At 41.4% G+C, this 26,720-nt stretch overlaps 1 protein-coding gene across 2 annotated transcripts in view; it reads left to right on the top strand.

Annotated features, from left to right (window-relative positions):
• The first annotated feature begins 13,664 nt into the window (after positions 1 to 13,664).
• Positions 13,665 to 26,720, top strand: part of rasgrf2b (Ras protein-specific guanine nucleotide-releasing factor 2b) — a 243,633-nt gene continuing 230,577 nt past the window's right edge. For both annotated transcript variants that reach the window (XM_069936440.1, XM_069936436.1), the window contains exon 1: positions 13,665 to 14,263. In XM_069936440.1, coding sequence (XP_069792541.1) covers positions 13,988 to 14,263 — 276 coding nt within the window. In that variant the 5' untranslated portion in view covers positions 13,665 to 13,987. The remainder of the gene's footprint in view (positions 14,264 to 26,720) is intronic.

Raw genomic sequence — 26,720 nt, 5'->3', positions numbered from 1 at the left:
CAAATCTGTGAATGTCAAGAAGCCTTTGGTCAGTTGGCAACAAGCTTCACAACTCATGTTACAGTAAATTCCCTGCTATCTGGAATTCAAACAACTGGCAGCCTCAAGCCACCAGCGAAAATATTGCAGAAAATAAATAGGTAAAAGATACAGAAGTTTAAAATTGGCGCCCCCTAACCGTTAGTTCACCAACACACAATCTCATCTACCGGATAATTCATTCAGTTGCCATCTACCGAACCCCATTGGTGCCAGATACTTGGGGTTTTACTGTATTTAGAACCTCCAACCACAAGGGTTGGAGGGTAATATGAAAAATGTGGCATTGGTCCTCCACCATTACCTTGGTTTTCCAGGTTTATGCCCAATGAAGTTGCTATATCGAATGAATGCTAATTGTTAGAATAAAGGAACTGGTCAATTTTTTTTTTCATTAGGACAGCAGATCATATTAGTAAAAGAGTTTCCAGCACATAGTTTATTTAACAAGATGGAATTTTTCAGGAAAGGGTCATGTAAAGGATCAGTGTTTCTTAGCCTTTCTAATTTTTCCATATTTTCTAGTAGCATTGAATGATGCCATTTGGTTTACTGAGTCCATACTGGCTCTCAGAGCAATGCCATCAATCCCATTCCCTCACCTTTCCTTGTACATATTCTCTCTTACATGTCCATTTATCCAAATATATCTCTTCTGATTCTTGAACAAGCTATCTACAATAGGGACAATTACATTGGTCAATTAACCAAACCAGATCTTTGGAATGTGGAAGGTTTTTGGAACACCCATCGGACAGCTACATGATTACAGGAAAATGCACAAACTCCACATAGACAGAAGAAAATAGGTGTAAATCAGCAGGCCCTTGAAGCCTGACCCACCATTGAAGATGATAGTGGCTAATTTATGCTGGCCCCAACTCATTTTTTGGCCATTTCTCCATATTTCTCAATTCCTCGAACTATTACATCTTTATCCATCTCCATCTTAAGTGCACTCAATGACCTAGTTTCCATAACCCTGCTCAGGCAAAGAATTGTAGAGATTTGCCACCCTTTGTCAATAGAAAATTCTCAGGTACCTGAGATGTAAATTATTAGCCCCCTTACCTTGTAGTTATGTTCCCTTGTTTGAGATTCTTCCATCATCTACCTTGTCAAACCCCCTTAGGATATTTGTTCAAATAAGGCCTCTTCTTATTCTTCTAAACTCCAAGGAGTACAGGCTCAAATTATCTAGTCTCTCTTAATAAGCAATCCAGAAATTAGCCCAGTGAATTTTAGTTATACTTCCTCCAATGTTTCTATTTTTTCCCCTTATGTCAGCAGAACAAATCCATGTGCCATATTCCAGGTGAGACTTCATGAACATCCAGCACAATTGGAACAAAACCGGACTCCCTATTTTAAACTTCTACCACTTTACAGTGAAGATCAAAATCCTCTTTGCCATCTGAAAGACTTGTATCTGCTGTTGGAATTTGTAATTCATGCACTAGGACACAAGAATCCCTCTGTATTTCATGTCCTCGCTCTTTGTTTAGATAATTACCTGCCTTTGATTTCTCTAACATGACCTCACATGTCCCCACATTAAATTCCACGTGCTGGTCCTTTGCCCACTTCACTCAATTGATCCATATCCCAGTATCACAATATTTCCTTCCATCTAGTTCCGCATCATTGGCAAATTTAGAAATCCTGCATACGGTATCCTCCTGCAGGCTATTAATATAACTAATGAACAATTGTGGCCTGCAAACTGATCTCTGTAGTACTTCTCTAGTTACCTTCCCAGAAAAATACTATTTATTCCATCGCTTGATTTTATATGAGACAATTAATTTTCAAACTATTCAGATACATTTCGTCTGATACCATAGGGTTATAATTTATACACCACACTGTCAAATGCCTTTTGGAAATTTAAATGCACTGCAAATATTCAACTCCTTTGTCAACTCTCCCTGTTAAGCCCTCAAATAATTTGAGCACATTTGTCAAACATGATTTGCCTTTCATAAACTCTTTACTAGATTTGCTTATTTTGAGCTTTCATAAATGAATGGTTATATCCTCTTCGATTACTGATTGTAGAATCTTATGATATGTGAATTTGTCATAAACAATGTCCAGTAACAGCGAACTTATTACTTGTTGGAGCCACACCAACAACAACAGTGTAAATTACATGATCATAACGTATCATGAAACAAAATAAAGATAATAAATATTAAAGGAAGGATATATAAATATTCACTGTTGCAGATAGTGCAAAAAAAGTGATGTTTCAATGCTATAGACAGATCTTTTAATGATCCTGGAATAACAACTTTAGGGCAGTGCAATGGATTTTCTTTTGTTCTCTCTGTATTGTACAGTCAGTTTGTCTACATTCAATATCTGTTTACAGTTCTTTTTGTTTACAGGTTCACACTATGTACAGTTTACTTTTTGCACTACCAATCAATGGTAAATCAGCTGTGCTGGTAGGAAAATGGAATCTCAGGATTGTATGTGAATGTCATGTATGTATTTTGACAATAAATCTGAAATCTTGAGATTCTTTTCTGTCTTTTAAAAATATTTTTATTAAGTTTAACATATAAGCATAAATACAAAATTGACCATTATATATTTGTATACAATTCATTTGTATTTGTTCATTATTCACTTGTATACAAGTAAGCACGCATGAAAAAAAAGCCAATGAAAAAAGTTTTCTAAAAAAAAGGGAAAGAGCCAACAGAATGTACTTCTTATAGACCTATATCATTACTTAACGTTGATATGAAGATTCTATCAAAGGTTTTAGCACATAGATTAGAAAACGTTTTACCACTTATTACAGATTCAGACCAAACTAGTTTTATTAAAAATCATTATTCTTATTATAATGTACCTCGATTATTGAACATTCTACACCTACCTTTCACTCCTTTGATAGAATGTGTTCTTTAATTAAATGCTGAAAAAGCATTTGATCAGGTGGAATGGGAGGATTTATTTGCTGCACTAGCTAAATTTAATTTTGGTCCAGATTTTATTGAATGGATTAAATTATTGTATTCATGCCTCAAGACATTGGTTCACTCTAATTTACTGCAATCAGATATGTTAAATGTCAACACGGGAACACAGCAGGTTTGTCTGTTAAGTTCTTTACTTTTTGATCTAGCATTAGAACCATTAGCTGTTGCTCTCCAACAGTGTAAGAGAACTTAATGGTATAATTACAGGAGGAATTGAACATAAAGTATCACTTTATGCAGATGATTTTATGCTTTTTATTTCAAATCCTGAAATTTCTATACCAAACATATTAATTTTCTTTGATAGATTCAGTCAATTCTTGGATTATAAATTAAATTTACACAAGAGTTAACTTTTACCTTTAAAAGATGTTTTTGCAAGCTCTTCTAATTTTCTGTTTAAAATAGTGGAAGAACACTTCCAATATTTAGGAATTACAATTTTGAAATGTTATGAAAACCTTTTGAAAGAGCATTTCTGGGTATTATTCAATAAGATCAATCATTGTCGGGTTGGTCACCTTTATCTATTACAATGATGGGATGTATTAATTCAATTAAAATAAATAATTACCTGCATTTTTGTACCTTTTTCAATTGTTACCAATTTTTATTGCCAAATCCTTTTTCAGCTCGCTGGATTCGGCTATTTTTGCTTATATGTATTTGGCAGGTGAAAAAACCACTTATAAGTAAAACCCATCTTCAAAAGACCACTTTAAATGGAGGATTATCACTTCCAGATATTAGATTGTACTACTGGGTTATTAATATATGTAATTTAATTTTATTATTACATTTGGATTAGTCAGTGAATTTCCCCTTTTGCATAGAAATGGAATTGCAGTTCTCCAAAAGAAAACCTCGAGGTTGGCAATTTTAGGATTTTTTTTTACCATTTTTCTTTTCCAAATTAACAGAATCCATTAATGAGAAATAGGATGAGAATTTGGGCCTCAATTGAGGAAATTCTTTGGAATTAATAGTTTTTCACTGGCTAGTCCAATTATAGATAACCATCTTTTTTCCACCATGCTTGTTGGACATCGGTTTCAGGGAATGGCATAGAATAGGAATTATAAGTTTTAATGATTGCCTTATTCGAGATAATTTTGCCTCTTTCAAACAATTATCAGCTAAATTTAATCTTCTCAATAGACACTTTTTAAGATATTTACAAATTAGACATTTTGGATTTTCCAACACTAATATTCTTGATCTTTTTTAAAAATTTATGGTTTTACTTTCATGGTGGATTAACATCATATTTATAATAATTTATTGGATTTAAATTCAGATCCCAAGGCAGGGATTAAGAGTGATTGGGAATGAGATTTGAATTTAATATTTTCAGATGAAGGTTGGTACTCTACTCTCAGCTTGATTAATGATTCCTCATTTTGTGCAAGACACTGCTTATTACAATTTAAAGTGGTACACAGAATTCATATGTCTAAACTTAAATTATCTTGTTTTTAATGCAGATATTGATCCATTATTTGAGAAATGTAAAACTTTTGAAGCTTACCTGATCCATATGTTTTGGGAATGCTCAAATTTAAAAAGATTCTGGAAAGACATTTTCAAAACTTTATCAATGATTCTTAAGATTAATTTGGAACTTTGTTTGGTTTTTCTTGTAAACCTATGTCCAACAAGCATGGTGGAAAAAGATGGTTATCTATAATTGGACTATGTTGATAGCCAGACGAGCAATTTTATTGCAATGGAAAGATTATTCATCCCCTACTCATACACAGTGGTTATATGATGTAATGTCCTATTTAATTTTAAAGAAAATTAGATATAATATTAAAGATAGAAAGTTTCAATTTATGAAATCATGGGGCCCATTCTTAGATTTTTTTTTATAATTGGAAGAATTAACAATTATTGCATGTTCCAGTTGTTTATCTGGAGATACAAGAGCCTGATAGCGGTTGGGAAAAAAAAATTGTTCTTGAACCACAGATGCTGAACTATATGTTTCTTTACCTTCTTTACCCTTGTGACTAGGGTAATGACTTCAATGGATGGGAAGTCAGTGCCCATAATGGACTTGGCCAGTCTGTCACTTCCTGCAGTCTTTGCATTCATGTACACTTGAGTTCCAAACCTGGCAATTATGTAACCAGTCAGAGTACTTTTCACTGTATGCCTATAAAGATCTGATTTGCTATTTGATGACTGTTAAACTAACTGGCCTATAGTTAGTTCCCTGCCTTCTGCATTTCACTTTTTAAAAAATGATTTAGTCACATTAGTTGCTTTCTATCTTCTTTCAGCCTTCTGGAATTTAGCGAGTTATGAAAAATTTCAATTGGTCTATTATCTCTGCAGCCACTCCCATTCATTCCTCAGTTTGCTGTCTATGGGTCCAATACTTGATCCCTTGTAAAACTGAGTTTTCCACTGTATCTTGGTGTACATGGCAATAAATAATTACATTAATTTCAGCTAGGATGTTTGTAAGTTAGAACATAGAGCATTGAATATAGAACTATACAGCACAGGAATAGATCATTTGGCTCATGACATCTGTGCTGACCTTGATACTAGATTAAACTAATCCCATCTGCTTGTACATCATCCATATTCTTCCATCTCCTGCCTGTTCATGGACCTGTCTAAGGGCTTCTTAAACATCACTTTTGTATCTGCTTCCATTTCCCCTCCTCCCATCTCCACCCCAACAGGAACAGCATATCCAAGCACTTACCGCTCTGTGTAAAAAAAAATAAAATCCCTTAAAGCTATGGCCTCTAGTATTTGATATTTCCACCTTAGGAAGAAGACTTTACCTACCCTATCTATGTATCTTATAATTTTATAAATGTCTCTCAGGTCTCCCTTCAGCTTTGGCACTCCAGAGAAAACAGTCCAAGTTTGTCCAACCTGTCCTTATAATTACTATGCTCTAATCCAGGCCACATCCTGTGAACCTTGCCTGTATCTAGAGAGGATACACAGATCATTGTCAAGCTCTCAGCAGTCGTGGCTCTTAATAATGTAGGATAGATTGAACCAGACTCTGTGGACTGATGCACCTTAAGATTCTTCAGTAGACCCCAAACATCTTGTTGCTATCAATATAACCCACACAGATCCCACCATGCCTGTCTCCTTGGTGAATACCAGTTCCACCTATCCTTCCTGCCTTCTCTGGGTCAAGGCAGAATTTCCTGCTTTGCCATTCAATGGACCTACCCTCTTTCTAGCTATCCTATAGTTTTGAAAATATATAAAATACCTTGGGATTTTCCTTAATCCTACTTCCAAGGATTGCTGATGGCCCCTTAATTCAATGTTCATTTCTTGTTTTCTTTATATTCCTTAAGGACTCGGTCTGATTTCCACTTTCTAAACCTAATAAGGTTAGTTTTTCCTTCTGACTATATTTACAGTGTCTCTCATCTTCCAAGATTCTTGAACTTGTCATCCTTGTCTCTCCTCCTCGTTGGAAAATGCTTGTCCTGAATTCTGATCAGTTGGTCTTTAAATGAATCCCACATGTCAGAGGTGGATTTTAATGTCGAGATGCAGCACGGTAGCAGGCCCTTCTGGCTCACAAGCCATGTGACCAATTAACCTACCAACTCTGTACATCTTTGGAATGTGGGAGGAAACTGGAGCACCCAGAGGAAACACAGTCATACACAGGGAGAAAGTTCAAACTCCTGACAGACTCCTCAGAGACAGCACTGGATTTGAACTCCGGTTGCAGGTGCTGTCCCAGTATTGTGCTAACCATTACATTAACCATGTAATAATAACATAAAATAAGTAGGAAGAGCCCTACACTAACTGATTATTCAATATCAATTGTTCCCAATCTACACTCCCAGCTCCTGTCTAATGTTAGAATTAGTCTTCTCCCAATTTAGCACTACTTTCTTGAGGTCCCAACTCATTCTTATTTTTAACTAGTTCTACACTGTTATTTGAAATTACCCATTTGATATTATCAATGTCTTCCACAAGAAAGAATGATGAAAAAATCATTCAGTGTATCTCCCATTTCTTTGCTTACTTATCAATTCTCCAGTCTTGTTTTCTAGAGCCACCACATTTACCTTAGCTGTCCTCTTCCTACTTACTTTATGTTATTATTACTGTTTATTTCTGTACTGTATATATCCATAGAAACTATTTATTGTTTGTTTTTATACTACATACAAGTTTTCTTACAAAATTTATTCTCTCCCTTTTCTTGAGTCTTTCGGTCTTGTGCTGCCGGATCTAAAAAAAAATCCCCATCCTAGACAATTGTGAGTGGCATGAGTAGCGTAGAGGTTAGCGCAAAACTATTACAGCGCCAGCGGCCCAGGTTCGAATCTGGCGCTGTCTATCAGGAGTTCATGCATTCTCCCCATGACCTGTGTGGATTTTCTCCAGGTGCTCTGGTTTCCTCTTACCTCACAAAACATTTGGGGTTGGTAGGCTAATTGCGTATAATCAGACAGATCGAGTTTCATGGGGGCTGAAGGACTTTCTACCATGCTGTATCATTAAAATTTTTAAAAAATGTAAAATCTACTCAGTTCCCAAAATGTGCCAGGGGTAAAGGTTGAACTTGGATCACTGGATAGTGAGACAACTGCACTGATTGCAGTGCAGCTCTGGCATCCTGCTGAAGATACACTATTGGTTGGACAATTCTGAGATTTAGACCTGGAAACCAAAGTTTACAGCTCAACGTGTTATCTGACTTAGAGATGAACTTAATGGTGTTTCTTGTATCTGCTCTCTTGTTTTCCTTGGTGCCACATAGGATTGGGATGAAATGATGAAGTGAATGATGATACGCTCTGGAGCAACCATGTGCCGAGGGTGGAGAAATTGAATGTTCAGGGTGCTGGATGGAATGCTCATTAAGTGGGCTGCTTTATATTGATGATGTTGAACATCTTGTAAGTCATTAGTGCTACACTTATCCAGACCAAAAAAAAAATGTTTCATCACGTTTCCGACTGATATTGGAGGACTGTGGGATGGTAGACAGCCTACAACCTGCATATCACTGTAGTTCAGATGAGGGTTTTTCTCATTGAAGCCTATTGAATGAACATGCCTTTTTACCTTCATCCTTTTTTAAACAGTGGCAGGATCTTCTAATCTACTAGGACCTGCCCAGAGTCCATTTATTTGTGGTAAATTGTCACAAATACATCTTGTACAACTCACCCTGGGATGCATTTTATTGAGACCAGGAGATTTATCTACCTTTAGGCCTTCTAGTTTGCTCAGCAATTGTTTTGAGGTCATCACCTTCATCACATCCTTGGCAGCTCTCTTTGGAATGTTAGATGTATCCTCCAGTGCGAAGAACTGGTAGAAAATAATAATTCAAGGCCTCAGCCATTTCTGCATTATATAAATGATCTCTTCTCATCTTCCAAGGGATCGACATTCACGTTGCCACCGCTTTTTTGCTTTATATAATTATCTGTTTGTCTATTTTATGTTAGTTTACTTTTATAATCTAACTTCACTGTCTTTATTGCTTGCTTAGTGGTTCTTTTTTTTTAACTATCCCACGACTCTTGGTACATTTGTACACATGAGCTTTTAATTTGACACCTTCCTTTATTTCTTTAGTTATCTATAGCTAGCTCTCCCCACCCTTAATTGGAATATACTTTTGTTGAGTACTGTGAAAATGCTCCTTGGGTGTCTTCCACTGTTCCTCAGCTGTCCTACCAAATAACCTGTGTCCCTGGTCATTGCGAGTCAATTCCTCCCTTGTGCATTTTGGTCTCCCTTGATATGGCATCATGCACTGGTTTTAGTTTGAATTTTCATGTGGGAACTTTAATCTTTCCCAGAAGACTTCTAACTACAAATATTATTAATTTTACCTGTCACATTGCACATGACCAGATTCATGTTTCCTTGTAGGGTGGTAACATGCTGTTCAAGAAAGAATGTATGAGGTGCTCCTCCAGACTGTCTAGACCCTACTTGTTTTCAAACTTTTCTTTTCCACTCACATACCACCTTAAGTCATCCCGATGCCATAGCTGCTCTGTGATTGGTAAGGGATTGCTTAAGGTGGTATGTGGGTGGAAAGAAAAAGTTTGAAAACCATGTTTTAATCGTACCTAATTGACTTGTTATGTGCAGGGTTTCATAATCCCAAAGGAAATGGGCCAATGACAATTTTTCTCAAGCAAAATATTTCAGTAACAATTGGATCAAAAGCAGTAGTTCTCAACCTTTTTTCCACCACTTTAAGTCATCCCTTACTAATCACAGAGCATTTATGGAATAGGGATGACTTAAAGTGGTATGTGAGTGGAAAGAAATAGGTTGAGTACCACGGGTCGAGACCAATTTGATTCGCCCAATCTATGTGCATGGTGAACACCACCGTGACAACTGCCATCCCATTCTGACATTCATCAGATCTTTCTTAGTTTATTGCCTGTGCTTACATTTCTAATCATTAGTTGTATTTGAAAGTAGTTTCTCAATCTAATTATAGGCATTAAGCATGTTTTGACTCCACCGCGCAAAATTGCACACACCGTAAGGATTAATAAATCAAAATTCCTTAGTCTATGAAGATGGTACTGCAGTGTATTTCCAGCATTTTCTCCTGGAAGGAATGTTTAAACCTAATTCTGATTCCATTTAACAGCAGCCTCTCTCCGACGCGGGAGTCTTGTATTTATTTTTGTTCGTTCGACAATTATCCATTCTGATAAATCTGAGCAGATTTTTAATTCCCGCTTCATTCCAGGAGAACAGAATCAGAACTGACATTCCATTGTATTTACTGTTTTAGATCAAATGCGATATTAGCGTGACATGAGCGACTTGACTGGTTGAGGAAGACATCCCGCAGCATTGTTCGCGTGGCATTTACCCCAAGGCGCCTTGATGCATTGGAAATGTCTTGGCTTTATTTTAGGAAAAAAAATCAATTTTATTGACAATTTTGCAACTTTCCGAAGATTGGTGGTGATATGATCATCTATGAAATAACCTGGGAGCGCAGCTCCTCTTTGAATGATTGGCCGGGTAGTTGGTCCCAAGCAGCCTCGCAGGGAGCGTCCCACACAAAGTGCATCTCCCGATGGCCAACGTCCCGCTTCACTCCAGCGGTGGGCGGGAAAGGGCAACCTCCCTACTCCTATTAGGTTTTAAAACCAACACATCATACGGCGCCAGGTCTTCTTTTCGGAAACGTGCGTCTTGGACTAGGTTGAACTCAACGAGACAGTCAAATAGAAGGATTTAAATGCCAAGGTCTGCAGGTGCTGGCCTCGGATGTAACGTTCTGGAGAAAGTCAGCAGGTCGGGCAGCATCCCGAAGAAGTGATAGTTCTCCAACGTTCCGGGCCTGGCTGGGCCCTTGGTCAGACAGAAAGAGAGGAATTTTATTTCCCGAGTTTGGGGTGAAAGAAAACGAGTGGACACGAGGGTTCCGGCTAGCGCAGGGACTGGGTTCTGGCTGCCGGTTAGGTAAAACAGGTTGGACCCCCGCCCCGGTTAATAGCGGTGTATATAATTAGACGGTCGTTCTATTTAATCATACAATGACAGGTACAATGAGGGCGAGCCTGCGGCTCAGTGAAGAAACAGCCAGACACTCACTCACAGACACTCACTCACAGACACTCACTCACAGACACTCACTCACAGACACTCACTCACAGACACTCACTCACAGACACTCACTCACAGACACTCACTCACAGACACTCACTCACAGACACTCACTCACAGACACTCACTCACAGACACTCACTCACAGACACTCACTCACAGACACTCACTCACAGACACTCACTCACAGACACTCACTCACAGACACTCACTCACAGACACTCACTCACAGACACTCACTCACAGACACTCACTCACAGACACTCACTCACAGACACTCACTCACAGACACTCACTCACAGACACTCACTCACAGACACTCACTCACAGACACTCACTCACAGACACTCACTCACAGACACTCACTCACAGACACTCACTCACAGACACTCACTCACAGACACTCACTCACAGACACTCACTCACAGACACTCACTCACAGACACTCACTCACAGACACTCACTCACAGACACTCACTCACAGACACTCACTCACAGACACTCACTCACAGACACTCACTCACAGACACTCACTCACAGACACTCACTCACAGACACTCACTCACAGACACTCACTCACAGACACTCACTCACAGACACTCACTCACAGACACTCACTCACAGACACTCACTCACAGACACTCACTCACAGACACTCACTCACAGACACTCACTCACAGACACTCACTCACAGACACTCACTCACAGACACTCACTCACAGACACTCACTCACAGACACTCACTCACAGACACTCACTCACAGACACTCACTCACAGACACTCACTCACAGACACTCACTCACAGACACTCACTCACAGACACTCACTCACAGACACTCACTCACAGACACTCACTCACAGACACTCACTCACAGACACTCACTCACAGACACTCACTCACAGACACTCACTCACAGACACTCACTCACAGACACTCACTCACAGACACTCACTCACAGACACTCACTCACAGACACTCACTCACAGACACTCACTCACAGACACTCACTCACAGACACTCACTCACAGACACTCACTCACAGACACTCACTCACAGACACTCACTCACAGACACTCACTCACAGACACTCACTCACAGACACTCACTCACAGACACTCACTCACAGACACTCACTCACAGACACTCACTCACAGACACTCACTCACAGACACTCACTCACAGACACTCACTCACAGACACTCACTCACAGACACTCACTCACAGACACTCACTCACAGACACTCACTCACAGACACTCACTCACAGACACTCACTCACAGACACTCACTCACAGACACTCACTCACAGACACTCACTCACAGACACTCACTCACAGACACTCACTCACAGACACTCACTCACAGACACTCACTCACAGACACTCACTCACAGACACTCACTCACAGACACTCACTCACAGACACTCACTCACAGACACTCACTCACAGACACTCACTCACAGACACTCACTCACAGACACTCACTCACAGACACTCACTCACAGACACTCACTCACAGACACTCACTCACAGACACTCACTCACAGACACTCACTCACAGACACTCACTCACAGACACTCACTCACAGACACTCACTCACAGACACTCACTCACAGACACTCACTCACAGACACTCACTCACAGACACTCACTCACAGACACTCACTCACAGACACTCACTCACAGACACTCACTCACAGACACTCACTCACAGACACTCACTCACAGACACTCACTCACAGACACTCACTCACAGACACTCACTCACAGACACTCACTCACAGACACTCACTCACAGACACTCACTCACAGACACTCACTCACAGACACTCACTCACAGACACTCACTCACAGACACTCACTCACAGACACTCACTCACAGACACTCACTCACAGACACTCACTCACAGACACTCACTCACAGACACTCACTCACAGACACTCACTCACAGACACTCACTCACAGACACTCACTCACAGACACTCACTCACAGACACTCACTCACAGACACTCACTCACAGACACTCACTCACAGACACTCACTCACAGACACTCACTCACAGACACTCACTCACAGACACTCACTCACAGACACTCACTCACAGACACTCACTCACAGACACTCACTCACAGACACTCACTCACAGACACTCACTCACAGACACTCACTCACAGACACTCACTCACAGACACTCACTCACAGACACTCACTCACAGACACTCACTCACAGACACTCACTCACAGACACTCACTCACAGACACTCACTCACAGACACTCACTCACAGACACTCACTCACAGACACTCACTCACAGACACTCACTCACAGACACTCACTCACAGACACTCACTCACAGACACTCACTCACAGACACTCACTCACAGACACTCACTCACAGACACTCACTCACAGACACTCACTCACAGACACTCACTCACAGACACTCACTCACAGACACTCACTCACAGACACTCACTCACAGACACTCACTCACAGACACTCACTCACAGACACTCACTCACAGACACTCACTCACAGACACTCACTCACAGACACTCACTCACAGACACTCACTCACAGACACTCACTCACAGACACTCACTCACAGACACTCACTCACAGACACTCACTCACAGACACTCACTCACAGACACTCACTCACAGACACCTCGGGCATACAACTCGAACCGCCACAGAAATGCGAGAGGGACTCAGCAGGTTTCGCAGCGCCCAGCGGAGGGGAGGACATTTCGGCCCTGCTGTGTTCTGCCAGCATCTCTGTGTTTTCAAGCCCAATCACAGAGTCTGCAGACCCGCGTTTCACTCGAGTCTCCACCGTGCACAGAAGCTGGCGGCGAGAGGACTGTGGGCGCTGACTTTGCCACGGGAACAGCAGGCGACCCTGTCTCTTTAAATCGGTGTCAAAGCCGATGACATCTGATCTCCCACGTGATTCTGCCTGACTCCAGCCCCCGTGGTTTGACAGCGTGCCTGGACTTCGAACCTCCCCCCTGTTCCTAACAGTCAGCCTGAAATCTGGAGCTGGGTCGCGATGCCCGACCCTTCGCTCTCGCCCCGACGCGTTGGCTGCGGGTCACTTTTCTTGCCCCAGTCGCTCGTCACCGGAGGGAGATGTTAGCTCGCTGACCCCTCAAGTTTCCGCGCTTGCGGCTTTCAGACGGGCCAGCGGATTCCGGACACTCGTGGCGGCAGCTCTTATGAAACAGTAATGGAACAGAAATAGTTCCAGATCATCCCCCCCCCCCCCCTTACTCCCGACCACCCCCCCCCCTCAGTCCTGACCACCCCCCTTCCCCCCAAATCATCCAGCGGAGGGAAAATGCAGAAAAGCATCAGGTTCAATGAGGGGCACGCTGTGTATTTAGCGCTGATGGCGCGCAAAGAGGGGACGAAACGCGGCTACCTGAGCAAGAAGACGGCTGAGAACAACAAGTGGCACGACAAGTGGTTCGCTCTCTACCAGAATGTGCTCTTCTACTTCGAGCACGAGCAGAGCAGCAGACCGTCTGGGATTTACCTGATCGAAGGCTGCACGTGTGAGAGGGTCGCCTCCCCCAAGCCCCAGACCATGGGCAAGGAGATCCTGGAGAAACAGGTAGGTGCGACCACGTCCCGAACGGGAACTGGGTGGGGGGTACCGTTCTGCCCAATCTACCGCGCCTATCTCGAACCTCGCAGACTCAATGTTTCTGTCAAGCAAAATCTCGGTCTGATGTAGTTGTCTGGGGGGGGGAAAGGATTTAAACGGGACCAATGTCTCACCAAGGCTTGCGTTCACGAGGCTGACCCAGTGTCCCGGTGACCCAGAAAGACACTGACCCGGTGCAACACCAGGCATCTGCGCCGCCCATCTGGAAGTCGACTCTGATCCCAAGACGAAGAAAAAAAACTTTCCGAAAGCTTGTGGATTATGGTGATTTGAAAGTTCACATCATCCCCGTCCCGAGAGGGAGTTTCCCCCGTCAGCAGCCGCACAGTTGAAGCTCCATCCCGTCTCCGGTCCCTTTAGACACGAGGGTGGCTGCAGAACCCCCCACCCCCCACGCTGCTCTTGGGGGGAAAAGTGGAATACCGCAGTTGCTAGAGGGCCCGAGTGTCCGCTCGGCTCGGGGTGCCGAGGGTGCGCGGGGAGGACGTCCGGAGCTTGGAAGGTTGCGTCGGGTATCCCTCCCCTCTCCAAATACTTTGCCACTTGCTGTCTGTCCCCTTCTCTCCCGTCCCGCTCCCCTCCCTCACAGACCTGCCCGCTTGCATGGTTCACGGCACCGGGGGACCGTCGTGTTCCCACCCACACCAGTCATTTTTGTGCAACTTGGTGCCATCATGGCAGAGCAGTGAATCCTCTGGGAAACCATTCAACGTGAAAGCGTTGGATATTAATAAAAGGAATCACGCCGCTGTGGACACGAGGGTTTCCGACCCTTCACCCCAGATTGTAATTTTAAGCGGCTCACAGTCCAAATCGGATAGCTCGGTGGCCGAGGAGCGCACACGATGAGCTTAAATGGAGTGGAACGATATCATTTGCCCTGCGCTCAAACAAAACAGAGGAATAGAAACGGGTGTGTGTGTGTGTGAGACCAAGCTTTAGAGCCAAGGAGGAGAAAAACACTCCCGTAAAAATATCCTGCCCCCGTGGCTTTCCATCAATGAACTGAGCCCGGAGGCACCGTTTAAGGTAGACGGACACATGACAGAAATCTGGTCTAATCTCGATTAGGTCACACTTTGCCAGTCAACAATTGTCACGTTCAGGTACAGTCAGGATCAGAATTCATTGTCCTGAACATGCCACAAAATAGTCAACACATAATAGATTCTCTGGGAGCTAGAGTGTCCCTAATGCAATTGGATTCAAAGCCTTTAATAAGTCACACCTATTAATTGGTTTAATGTCTATGTGTGTTTGCTAAATAATCACCTATCATTATCGTTTATCATGATCCCTTCTGTAGTAAAAATAAATTGGAAGCCTGTTGGTCAGGTCGCACAAAATAATTAATTCAACAGAACAAAATCACCCTGCAATACCCAAGGACCCAGGCCCAAAACCTGGTGACCCTTGACTTCCCGTGGATGCTGCATGACCTGCTGCGTTTCTCCAGCATGTTTGAGTATTGCACTGGACTGCAGAATCTGCGGACAGTCCAGTTAAAAAGAGACTGCAGTGGCTGCCTGGCGCTCCGGTTGTGATCAGTAAATCGACAGTTTTTAGAACTTGTCATACCTGGCATTCTTTGGATATAAAATTATGATGGTAAATTAAGGGCCAGGCATTTATTTATACATGTTACACTTTCCAAATAATACAAAGATCATACTTAAAAGACAACACCATTTTGATGTAATAAATCGTTTTACTATTGTACTGTTCAGCTGGTTGTGACATCACTGACATCCTTTGAGTATCATCATTCCTTTTCAAACACTGCAATGCAAAGTTTTTAGTCAACCCTTCTATCAAAATTATAAATTGCATTAAGATGGTTACAAAAAAATAACAAATTCAGTCCCTGAGGTATTTTAATTATCATTAACCAATTAAAGGCCATGTGAGACAGTGAAGAGGTTATCTGGGATTACAATAGGATCCAGATGAACTGAGCAAGTGGGCCAAGAATGCCAGATAGAGTTTAATTCGGACAAGTGCTGGTGTTGCACTTTAGTCGGTCAAACCAGGGCAGGACTTGCTCAGTGAATAGTAGGTCCCTGCAGAGTGTTATAAAAACAGAGACTAAATGTTACAGTTACGTAGTTTGCCTGAAAGTGGTGCCACAGGGTGGTGGCACATCAGCCTTCATCAATCAATGATATCGGGTTAAGTTTAATTCATTTCTCACATTATACCTGGCCTATGAGAAGGTTTTTCAGCGAGCATTCAAACAGGTTATCTCTAACAGTCATATAAAAAGCACCATTTACAGAGTAATAATGAAAAGAAAGATCAGTTAGTACCATTGTGGGGTTCATTCAGGACCCTAATGACTGTGGAGAAGAAACTGTCTTTAAGCCTGTTGATGCATGCTTTCACATTTTTGAGCCTTTTACCCAAATCTGCTGCCTACAGCACTGTAAAAGACATCAGTAGACAGCTCTTGGAGTATTATAATCATTTCTGGTCAGCAATAAGAAAAATATCATTAAGTTGGAAAGGGTGCAGAAAAGATTCACTGGGACTGATGACCTTGAATTATAAGGAGAGGGTTGAAACTTTTCTGCCAGGAGCTTAGTAGGCTGAGGTGGGGGTAAACTTGTGGAGGTTTATAAAATTATGATGTGCAAAGATAAAATAAATAGTCTTTTCACTAGGGAAGGGGAAATATAGAACTAGTGGGCATAGATTTAAGGGCCCTGAGGGGCACATTTTTCACATAGATTGTGGTGAATATATGAAATGAGCTGCCAGAAATAATGGTAAAGGAGGGTACAATTAAACATTTTGAAATGCAAGGATAGAAAATATTTAGAGAGATATGTGGCAAATCCAGGCAAATGTGACAAGTTTGGGTAGACAATTTGGTTTTAATGGACAAGTTTGGCCTATGCAATATCAGAATGGGAGCCAAAGAATTTCATCCGGTCCATAAGGTAAGATGCAAGATATAGGAGCAGAAGTAGGCAGTTCAGCCCATTGTGTCTGCTCTGCCATCATGAGATGACCAATTCTCCATTCAACCCCACTCTGCTGTCATCTCCCCATAACCTTCAATACTCTGATAGCTGTCATTAAGCTTATGCTTGCTGCCATCAGTTAGATTTATTTATAAACTTGTTTCCAGTTCAAACTGTTTTCCATTTTTTGTTTTCATTGATTTCTCCTACTTCCATTCCAATTAGTTATCTCTTTCTTTGTTGGTGTCTCCAATGCATTCTCCAGGATTCTATAATGATTACTTGGAGAACTGAAATATTCCATCATATGTTTTCCATTGTGTGCATACATATTTTCCTTCCTTCTGGTGCAATTCCTTTGGCAATTAAGGGTACACTACAGTGACATGGTAAAACAGCAGACTGGAGCAGTATCTCGGTGCTTGATTTCAAATACCACTATGTTAAAATATGAAATTCAGCCTAACATATCTGCTAGTAAAAGATGGAAAAAAAAAGCATATTGTGGTATTGGATTGTGGTTGCACTGGATCATTTTCTCTGCAAATGGGATGTCCCAGGTGACACTTGGAACATGGTTTACCCTTGAGTCTCAGTGTTTATTGAGATGTAACATGAGATTTCTAAACTCCAATAGAGTACAATTTATGGTACAAAGACAATGCCTTCACACCTTCTGGGGGGGGGGGGGGGTCGGGTCACCATTTTAAATTTAGAGATACAGCACAGTAACAGATCTTTCCAGCCTACGGCCCTGAGCCACCCAATTATATCGATGTGACCTATTAATGCCATATGTCTTCGGAGTGTGGAGGAAACTGTAGCACCCAAAGGAAACCTTTGCGAATACGGGGACTGTATACAAACTCCTTAAACGCAGCTGCAGATTTGAACCTGGATGACTTGCTGTAATAGTATTGTGCTAGCTGCTACACTAACTGTGCCCCTCTAAACCAATTATTCCTTATCCTAAAGATGTGTCCTCCAGCCATACACACCTATATAACCATACAGCACAGCACAGAACAGGCCAGTTCGGCCCTACTAGTCTATGCCGTAGCAAATCCCCACCCTCCTTGTCCCACTGACCAGCACCCGGTCCATATCCCTCTAGTCCCCTCCTATCCATGTAACGATCCAGTCTTTCCTTAAATGTAACCAATGATCTCGCCTCGGCCACGTCTGCCGGAAGTTCATTCCACATCCCCACCACCCTCTGCGTAAAGAAATTTCCCCTCATGTTCCCCTTATAATTTTCCCCCTTCAATCTTAAACCATGTCCTCTAGTTTGAATCTCCCCCTTTCTTAATTGAAAAAGCCTATCCACATTTACTCTGTCTGTCCCTTTTAAATCTTAAAACACCTCTATCAAGTCCCCTCTCAATCTTCTATGCTCCAGAGAAAAAAGCCCCAGTCTGCACAACCTTTCCCTGTAACTCAGTCCCTGAAATCCTGTCAACATTCTCATGAACCTTCTCTGGTATAGGGAAAAGCTATCTATTTAGTTAGCTACCTTCTTTTGTTCACCTCAGCAAGGTACCCCTTCAATTTCCTCCACATCAAGGAAAACACCCCAATTTATCTATTCTTTAAATATCTTCAGTAAAATTATATTTTATTTCTTAAATATGGGAATTAAAATTGTTCTGATTCTATTTTTTTTCCAACAGTAGATGTTAGGCTGATTGGTTTATGGTCACTTTATTTTGCCTCACCTCCAATTTCTAGAATCAATGCAACTGTCCAATTTGTAGCAACACTTAAGAATTTAATCCGCTACTCCTCTCCCATATGGCCTGTGTAGTTAATATTCCTCTCAATAGTTCTGAAACTAGAGAAAACACAACTGTTTCCCCTTTTACTGACACCAAAGTTTTTTTTATAAAGAAATTAAACATTCTAACAACTGTGATGTGGAGGGATTAAAAGTGCTAGATTTCTGGTCAAGTCTAGGTTTCTGTAATTGCTACATTATCCAATCCCGTTAGTTTGAGGTGAAAAAAACAGCCAAGACTGGGTAAATTGCATTGAGTGGTGCAGGCCATGAACTTTAAAGCTCTGTTATCATAAGTAAGGCTTGGGTTGGAAATGGTGAGGGAAAACTCAGCGCTGAATCGACATGGCTACAACATTCAAGGCTACAACATAACTTTGGACCAGAAGTATGGCACTTTACTTAATTGACATCCCTTCCTCTGGATCTTGTGCCTCTCTTCTCTATCCTTAGCATTCTGCAACTGTGCATTTAACTCTGCAGCAATGACAATATTACCTTTTCTCTCTGCTATCATCCTGCATCATTGTAGCTTCTCACCATTTATACCATTCGAAACTCATTTGTTCTTCCTGTTTTATTTTGTTGACACTTGCTCTCCTCAGACTCAGCTGGAAAATCCATTATTATTATTTATATAGTCATTCCAGTGCAGAAAGAAATAAACCCTGGCGACAGAATATAAAACACTGTAAGAATTCAACAGGTCAAGCAGCATCTGAAGTATGGGTCCTGGTGCAGGCTCTCGACCTGCTTTGAATCCACAGATATTGCTTGTCTACTGAATTCTTCCAGCAGTTATTTTTTTTCCAATAATTAAGGCTTAAAAGCTAAATTACTTTTAGCTTTTTACTGCTGACTTGAGGTTAGAAATCCTTCCACTTCTCACCTTTGCGGCTTTGCTTCCCTCCATTGAACACTTTATTATCAGTAATTTTTCTAATATTGGTATGTAGAATAGTGATTGTCATCTGTTAAAAATAAATGTTTCCAATTGAAGATTAGGACAAATTCCAGAATCAAATACATGGGAAAATCTGTGAGATGAAGGGGCAGAATCATAAAATTGTCTCTTTTGGATAGAATTGGGGGAAGTGTCGACAAAAAGTGTAGGGTTTGAACTTCCCTCCAGTCCTTGAATTGCTTCTTATGGGGAATTTAGCAGTTATAAAAAGTTAACTTCTCTTGAAGTAAATCTAAATTTATTAAAATTGCATTTCAATAGCCAGGAAATGTTCAGTGGTGACGTGGAAATCCAATTCCCTACTTCACATTGATCGTTGGAACATGGAAGTGCAAAGTTGTATTCCCCTTGAGAAAATTACTTACAGTCTTAGGAATAGATGTAGTACGTTTGTTGAAATTTGGCAACCTTATTTAGATTACTTAAATGCACAGATTGCTTAATTTATTTTGATATTTGTCAATTAGCATACTCCTTATTAGAAATTTAATACTTTTAAAATGATGTGACTCTGAGATGTTGAACCTTGCTCCTGTTGCTTTTTCCTTTCTATTTTCTTTCTTTTTATCTCCCTCTATTCTCTGCTGTCTGTCCCCCTTTCGAATCTGTGGAAGGGGCATTGGGAGAAGAGGGATTCTCCTTTCCTTTCTATTTCTTTTGGACCTTGTGAATGTTTTTCTATGATTTTATATTCAATGTATTATTGTTTTTATATTAATTGAGTCCTACATTCTGTATCTTATTAAAACTTAAATATAATAGTCAAAAAAAAGATGAAAGGGCAGAATAAAATAACTTGCTTTGGATTGGCAATATGGATATAGTGGTATACCAGCAATTTATATTATTTCTCACTGGTATGTATGATTTGGATGTGTACATATGCAGAATAATAAAAATGTTGAATGGTAAATGAGGGGTATTCCTAATCATAGAGAATGCAGTGTTTACTGTATTTCATAGATCAGTCAGTTCAATGGACGGGCAAATGACAAAGCAAACTGTGAAAAGCTTCATCTTTTTAAAAAAAAAAATGACTGTTGTGGAGACATGATAGACTGCAAATATTGCAATCCATAGCAACAAATAAGCTGTTAGAAATATAGAAACATATGAAAATAGGTGCAGGAGTAGCCATTTGGCCCTTCAAGCCAACACTGCCATTTAATATGATCATGGCTGATCAGTACCCAGTTGCTCCCTTCTCCCCATACCCCTTGAGGGCCAAATCTAACCTACTCTTAAATATTGACAAGGAACTGGCCTCAACTACTTCCTGTGGCAAAGAATTCCACAGATCCACCACCCTCTGAGAGAAGAAATTTTTCCTCATCTCAGTCCTAAAAAAACTTCTCCCTTATCCTTAAACTGTGACCTCTGGTTCTGGTTTTTCCCAACATTGGAAACAACCTTCCTGCATCTAATCTGTCTAATCCCTTAAGAATTTTATATGTTTCTATAAGATCCCCCCTCAATCTTCTAAATTCTAGAGAATAGAAGCCTAGTCTATCCAACCTTTCTTCATATGCCAGTCCTTCCATCCCTGGTATCATTCTAGTGAATCTTCTCTGTACCCCTTCCATGGTGAGGATGTCCTTCCTCAGTTAAGGAGACCAAAACTGCATGCAGTACTACAGGTGTGGTCTCACCAAGGCCCTGTACAGCTGTAGCAGGATCTCCCTACTCCTGTACTCAAATCCTCTCACTATGAATGTCAACATAGCATTCGCCCTCTTCACCGCCTGCTGCACCTGCATGCCCACTTTCAACAACTGATGCACAGCAACATCCAAGTCTCTCTGCATCTCCCCTTTTCCTAAACATATACCATTTATATAATAGTCTTCTTTCCTGCTCTTACCTCAAAAGTGGATAACCTCGCATTTATCCATATTATATTGTATCTTCCCACGTCTTGGCCCACTCACCTAACTTGTCTAAATCACTCTGCACCCTCCTAGCATCCTCAACACAGCCAACCCCGCTACCCAACTTTGTGTCATCTGCAAATTTTGAGATATTGCTATCTATTCGCACATCTAAGTCATTGATATATATCACAAACAACTGGGGCCCCAGCACGGAGCCCTGCGGTACCCCACTAGTCACTGGCTGTCATTCTGAAAAGAACCCATTTATACCTACTCTGCTTTCTGTCCATCAACCAATTCTCTATCCACCTTAATACCATACCTCCTATACCATGCTTTTTAAGTTTGTACGCTAGTCTTCTGTGCGGAACCTTATCAAAGGCCTTACTAAAGTCCAGATATACCACATCCACTGATTCTCCCCCATCCACTCTACTGGTGACATCCTCAAAAAACTCTATTAGATACGTCAGACATGATTTTCCCTTCATAAAACCGTGCTGACTCTGTCCGATGATACCATTACTCTCCAAATTAACAGCAATTGCATCTTTAATAACTGATTCTAGCACCTTCCCTACAACCGATGAACTCAACACATTGGGCAGTATCTGTGCAGGGAAAAGGATAGGTGACATTTCTAGTTGAAACCCTTACAGCCTCACTTTACCTGGATCCACCTATTGGTTGTCAGCTCTTGACCTGTCCGCCCCTCTTATTTCTTTATACTGGTAGTGCCCCCCCCTTCAAGATGAAGACGCTCCACCCAAAATGTTGATTGCCCTTTCTCCGCCACAGATACTGCCTGATGGACTAATTTTCTCCAGTGGCTTATTTTTTTGCTGATATGTAAGTAATTATGGTTAAATGAAATCTTTTGCAGAGGGAAAAAAATTAAGATGTTTGGCCTTCAAGAAAATGAAGTGGTCATAAAAATGATAAAACTGCGGCAGCCCGCAATTGCAGAGATCAGGCCAGCACATCGCGTGGCAGCAGACGCGGACAGAGATCGCTAAAACGACTCCCAGGACAATAAACCGGCGGGGTTAGAAGCTGGAGCAGCATCAGTCCAACAGCCCTAAAATGGCTTTGGTCAAGTTGCCTAGCTAACACAGCAGGAACAGGCTGGGGGAGAAGGGCATTCATATGCATGGAAGTTCGCACCTGCTATTGTTATTCATGTGGATGTCTCAGTCAATCAGCAAAAATGGCGGGAACTTGAAGAGTATAAAAGCAGCCTTTCCAGCCCTAATAAAGGAGTGAGTTTAACTGCCATCCAGTGTGTATGTGTTTCTTTGTAGTGGCCAGCTACAAAACTGCATATTTTTTGCCTTGAAATTAGATTTCATCAATCTATTGTGTGTTAAAATGTTATGCATTTCGTGCTCGTACAAATTGCGTCACCTACAGAAAATATAGGTGGTTGGGGGATGTCACGTGATGCTGTAGGATTGACACGCAATGTCCTGACTCCCTTGGTAACTTCATTAAAAAAGTGCTCATTAAGTAATGTTTTAAACTATTTAATATCTTTAAAATACTTTTAAACACTTCTACTCTACATTAAAAATGCCTCTGAAGAAAGAGAAACTACTTGCAACTGTCTCTGGAGCCCAACAAGAAGAAAAGAAGAGAAGGGATTTGAAGCCTACCTCAAAGGTGAAGCATAGAGCTAGTGCTTGTGCTTCCTCCTGATCCAGTGACCTTTTACAAGGGCCCTCTACCGATATTGCCCTTCTGCAACCACAGAGGTGGCACCGGAGAGGAACTCGAAACTGAACTGTGCATGTGTGGTGTGGCAAAACACAATGTATTATTGGGAGTAAAACATTTATCATTGGATAAATGATAAATGATACCAGGGATGGCGGGACTTGCATATGAAGAAAGGCTAGAACGACTGGGCTTGTACTCGCTGGAGTTTAGATGATTAAGAGGAGATTTAATAGAAACGTTCAAAATTCTTAAGGGATTTGACAGGCTAGATGCAGGAAGATTGTTCCCAATGTTGAGCAAGTCTAGAACCAGGGGTCACAGTTTAAGGATAAAGGGGAAGTCCTTTAGGACTGAGATGAGGAAGAATTTTTTCACTCGGAGGGTAGTGAATTTATGGAATTCTCTGCCGCAGGAAGTGATTGAGGCCGGTTCCATAGCTATACTTAAGAGAGAGTTAGATTTAGTACTTGTGACTAGGGGGATCAGGGGGTATGGAGAGAGAGCTGGAACAGGGTACTGAGTGGATGATCAGCCATGATCAAAATGAATGGCGGTGTAGGCTTGAAGGGCCAAATGGCCTACTCCTACACTATTTTCTATGGGAGGGGGGCAGCAAGATACTGAGAAGTCGGGAACCTCTACTTCAGTGCCTGATGATGAAGAGTTGGGCTCCAGAGGGGGATAGGTGGAAGGAGAAGAATGGGAGAAGGACGAGAAGAAAAGAAGAAATTATTTCTAACTTTAAGTAGAAGAATTAACTACATTTATAATGCACCAGTTTAGAGTAATGAAAGGGGAGATGAAAGAAGGATTGAAAGGTGAAATGAAAGAAAAAATGAATAAAGTGCTAGATGTTGTGAATAAAATGGAGGTTAGAGAAAATGGATGAGAAATTTACAAGAATACAGGATGCTATGCAAATTGGTAAAAATACAGAGGAGGAGGAATTCCTTGAATGTTTACGGGACGGTTATCTAGACCAATATGTCGAGGAACCAACTCGGGAGCAGGCCATTTTAGATTGGGTATTATGCAATGATAAGGGGCTAATCAGCAATCTTGTTGTGCGAGGCCCTTTGGGTAGGAGCGATCACAATATGATCGAATTCTCACTCGACATGGAGAGTGATGAAATTAAACCCGAGACTAAGGTCCTGAATTTAAATAAAGGGAATTATGATGGTATGAGACGGGAGTTGAGTAAGATTGATTGGGTGGTGTTTATGGGGGAGTTGACTGTGGATCGACAATGGAAAGCATTCACAAATCTAATGGAGAAATTGCACAAATCGGTTTGGCATAAAAATAAACCAAAAAAGGTGACTCAACCGTGGATAACAAGGGAAATTAGAGACAACATTGGGTCCAAAAAGAGAGCATATCAATTGGCCAAAAAAAGTTCTGCAACCGAAGACTGGGAACAGTTCAAGATGCAGCAAAGGAGGACAAAGGGATTAATCAAGAGTGCAAAAATAAATTATGAAAGTAAGCTTGTGGCAAATATAAAAACCGACTGCAAAAGCTTTTTATAAATATGTCAAGAGGAAAAGATTGGTGAAATCCAGAGTAGGTCCTTTGCAGTCGGAATTAGGGGAATATATAATGGGGAATAAGGAAATGGCAGACCAATTAAATTCTTACTTTAGTTCTGTTTTTACAAGAGAGGATACAAATAACCTCCTAAGGATGTTGGGAAACATAGAGACTAATGCAAGGGAGGAACCGAAAGAAATCAGTATCTCTAAGGAAATGGTTTTGGGGAAATTGATGGGATTGAAGGCAGATAAATCCCAAGGGCCTGATAATCTACATCCTAGGGTACTCAAGGAAGTGGCCATTCAGATAGCAGATGCTTTAAGAATTATTTTCCAGAACTCGATAGTCTCAGGATCAGTACCCATGGATTGGAGGGTGGCTAATGTTACTCCACTGTTTAAAAAGGGGGGTAGAGAAAAAGTGGGGAATTACTGGCCGGTGAGCCTTACATCAGTGGTGGGCAAAATGATGGAATACATTATTAAGGATGTAATAGCGGAGCGTATGACTAGCAGAGAAGGGATCGGACGGAGTCAACATGGATTTACAAAAGGTAAATCGTGCTTGACAAATCTATTGGAATTCTTTGAGATGGTGACAGGTAAAATAGATGGGGGAGAGCCAGTGGATGTGGTGTACCTGGACTTCCAAAAGGCCTTCGATAAGGTCCCGCAAAAACGACTGGCTTCCAAAATCAAGGCTCATGGGATTGGGGGAAATGTATTGATGTGGATTGAGAACTGGCTGGCAGGTAGAAGACAGAGAGTTGGGATAAATGGCTCATTTTCTGAGTGGCAGGTGGTGACCAGTGGGGTACCACAGGGATCTGTACTGGGACCCCAGCTGTTCACAATTTACATTAATGATCTGGATGAGGGGATTGGATGTAATATCTCCAAATTTGCAGATGACACTAAGCTAGGAGGGGTTGTGTGGACGGAAGAGGGGGTCAGGAAGCTCCAGTGTGATATGGATAAATTGAGGGACTGGGCAGATACATGGCAAATGCACTACAATGTGGATAAATGTGAGGTTATCCACTTTAGTAATACAAACCGGATGGCAGATTACTATTTGAATGGCAATAGATTAAGAGATGGGGAAGTGCAGAGAGACCTAGGGGTACTTGTACATCAGTCTCTGAAGGCGAGCATGCAGGTACAGCAGGCGGTTAAAAAGGCAAATGGTATGTTGGCCTTCATATCAAGAGGGTTTGAGTATAGGAACAAGGATACCTTACTGCAGCTGTATAGGGCCTTGGTGAGACCACACCTGGAGTATTGTGTACAGTTTTGGTCACCTTATCTAAGGAAGGATGTTCTTGCAATGGAGGGAGTGCAGAGGCGATTCACCAGGCTGATACCTGGAATGGCAGGAATGACTTATGAGGAAAGATTGCACAAATTGGGTCTGTACTCCCTGGAGTTTAGAAGATTGAGAGGGGATCTCATAGAGACATATAAAATTCTGGCAGGACTGGACAGAATGGATGCAGATGGGATGTTTCCAATGATGGGAAAATCCAGAACCCGGGGTCATGGTTTGAGGATAATAGGCAAACCAATTAGGACCGAGATGA

The sequence above is a fragment of the Narcine bancroftii genome, chromosome 1 (genome assembly GCF_036971445.1).
Source record: "Narcine bancroftii isolate sNarBan1 chromosome 1, sNarBan1.hap1, whole genome shotgun sequence".
NCBI lineage: Eukaryota > Metazoa > Chordata > Chondrichthyes > Torpediniformes > Narcinidae > Narcine > Narcine bancroftii.
This window is presented reverse-complemented; position numbering and strand designations above follow the sequence as displayed.